This window comes from Limulus polyphemus, unplaced genomic scaffold (genome assembly GCF_000517525.1).
Source record: "Limulus polyphemus unplaced genomic scaffold, Limulus_polyphemus-2.1.2 Scaffold7180, whole genome shotgun sequence".
In the NCBI taxonomy this organism is placed as follows: domain Eukaryota; kingdom Metazoa; phylum Arthropoda; class Merostomata; order Xiphosura; family Limulidae; genus Limulus; species Limulus polyphemus.
This window is the reverse complement of record NW_013672790.1, coordinates 37857-40472: the sequence shown is the minus strand read 5'-3', so window position 1 is coordinate 40472 and position 2616 is coordinate 37857. Positions and strand designations below refer to the sequence as shown.

The 2616-nt window shown below is 28.3% G+C and overlaps 1 protein-coding gene across 2 annotated transcripts in view; it reads left to right on the top strand.

Moving 5' to 3' along the window:
- Positions 1 to 181: 181 nt before the first annotated feature.
- LOC106474406 (Golgi apparatus membrane protein TVP23 homolog B-like) overlaps positions 182 to 2616 on the top strand; it is a 31744-nt gene continuing 29309 nt past the window's right edge. Inside the window, exons 1-2 of one of the 2 annotated variants that reach the window (XM_013935098.2) lie at positions 182 to 412; positions 2205 to 2281. In XM_013935098.2, coding sequence (XP_013790552.1) covers positions 392 to 412; positions 2205 to 2281 — 98 coding nt within the window. In that variant the 5' untranslated portion in view covers positions 182 to 391. The remainder of the gene's footprint in view (positions 413 to 2204; positions 2282 to 2616) is intronic. The other variant, XM_013935097.2, reaches the window with a different exon arrangement.

Here is a 2616-nt window from a genome sequence, read left to right as displayed (position 1 = left end):
ACATTTTATGCGGCTCTAATAAGAAATAGATTTACATTTAGTACTTTTTACATTTATTTTTATTGATATTAAAATAGTTTCCGAAAACTGTTCTTATAAAATTATTCAAGTTTTAGCTTTTGCGACGCCGAGAAATTTTCATTCATTTGAAATATATTAAGTTTCCAAAATATCTATAAATATAATGAGTAACCTGGAGGGTTTGACGTTGATTTACTGTTGAAGTTTCCACGTCAACAGAAGAAGAAAAAATAGGCGTAAAAATCGTACATCAATGAGTTAATATTTTTTAACAATAAGTCTCTAGTCCTCTGATTATGAACATATAATATTGATAGTAACTTTCTGAATCTTGTGACGTGTTTATTATTTCTTAAAACAGCTGTTTTACATGAGGATGACTTCACGTAGTGTAAGTTGATTACATTTACAAGTTACAGTTTGGAAATTGGTTTGAATATAGTCTGTATTACTATTAGTCGTGACTCATTGAGTCATTCACATTACTTATTACTATTAGACTTACTTAGCTTACTGTATGTTTTTGATTAAATTTGGTAGTTCATTTTAAAGTGTACCAAATAAAATGTTGCGCTCACTTTCAGCCGAAATTAGCTTTAAAATCACCAGCTCTATTTTATTTATTATAGTACTGCTTAGTGAGTGCAATTTACAATTTTTCTCATAACCTAAATGATGAGGTGTTCTTTTGGCCTAACAATAACATATTGATAAATTTTATATGCTGGTGGTCAGAAAACAATACCAATACGTTAAAATAATTGGATGTTTTTTGGTGTGTTATTTCAGTCTAATATTTATTTATGATTTAACACTATCAGATTAAAAGTCAATATGTATTGTGTATCAGAAACTTATCAGCAATTTTCAGTTTTTCATTACAAGGACCCTGCTATCTAATATAAGCTAACAAGTTGTATGTTACAACAGAACTTGTGCTTCTTGCAAAATTATATTATTTTTATAAACAATACTGCAGAATTATTGTAATACAGAATATGTTTCATAGAGTTCATCAGGGTTCCCTTTCTTTCTTTAAATTGGGAAATATTTGGAATGTCATTTAATACTATCTTGCCTAAAACGTTTTTGATAAATTTGGGAAATGTGCATAGGATTTGGTAAAGGAAATATTTATGAATTTGAAATGTTGTGTTCATTTACTTACCAAGGTAATTTCTTCTTCTCATTGATCATCTAAGCATCGTTTAGCATCATTATTTCTCTATATAATACCTATAATTGTATTGTATCTAAGCAATCAATTTATATTCTATATTCATCATAATTCTATATGTTTAATAACTTTAATACCAGATGTAAGTTATTGTTATGAATGTTACCTAGATACCTATTTTAAAGCAGTGTTCTACAGTTTAAAGAATTTTTATTGCTAGGTATATTGTTGCCCTATGAAGGCTCTGTCTGGTAAGAGGGCTGAAAGCTCGAAAATAAAAGTACTTTAACGAAGAAAAAGTCCGTGTATAATTCTACACATTTAGCTTAGGTTGCAACATTGTGCACCATTTGTAGATTGCATGATGCATTCCATCAACCTCAGTACAGCTTCATCCAATCAGAAAGCACCATACAATAAAAACTATGTGAAATAGAACTTTGCACAACACAAGCACATCAAAGTAAACAAATCAACATTTCAGGCACATGGTCAAAAGACATCTTGTAACGTGTTTTAATTGGCAAAGAACAAAGCTAGACAACACAATTACATATTTTCTGAAATTATTTGGTCATAAAAAATTTTTAAATGGTAAATGTATCCATTTTTCTCCTTTCCTGAGATTAATGTCTGTCAGTTACCATGTGTTTAGAGTAATGCTTGATACCTGTCAGAATCCTTATCAGAACATAGGAGAGAAGGAGGTTAGAAGATCATTGATTGAAATATTATGTTTTTATAGAAAACAGTGTTAAATTAAAAGAATATATAAAACTCAAACAGTTCTTGAAATTCTTGAAAATTTTTGAAATAATTTTTAATATTTTTTGCTTAAAGTGCAGAAACCCTGGTTGATTTTAAAAGATGTGTTCAAAGATTTAAACTCTGTTCTCATGTAATTATTGTTTTCATGTAATATACTTATAAAGTTTACATATAATTGTGGTTATTTCATGGATAAATGTAACTGAAATGTTTTTATCTGTTGGGTTTATTGTTATAGTCTCTGATGGAAGCTGCAGATGATTTTTCTATAGAATTTGACAGGGGAGAACTTGAAACCCAAAAGAAAATTTTCAAGCAAGTATTTTGTGATTTTTTTGTATTGTATGAACAACAATAATTTTTCATAATTAGAAGTAGAAATTAAAGGTGTAGATGTACGAGTATTGTATTGTGAAGTTGTGATACAATTGTATCGACACATTGTCCAATACAATATGATTTATGTATCTTCATGAAATTTAGCAGGCATTCAGTAAACATTATAAGTTTTTTGTAGAGAAAAAAAATCAGAATTTCTAATAAAGTATTTTTGCTAAAAATTAATGATTCAGTAAAAGAAGATGAGTATTGAGTACCACATGTTGTCTTCATTTCTTTTCTCTAAAACATTACCTGCAAAGTAACATAAC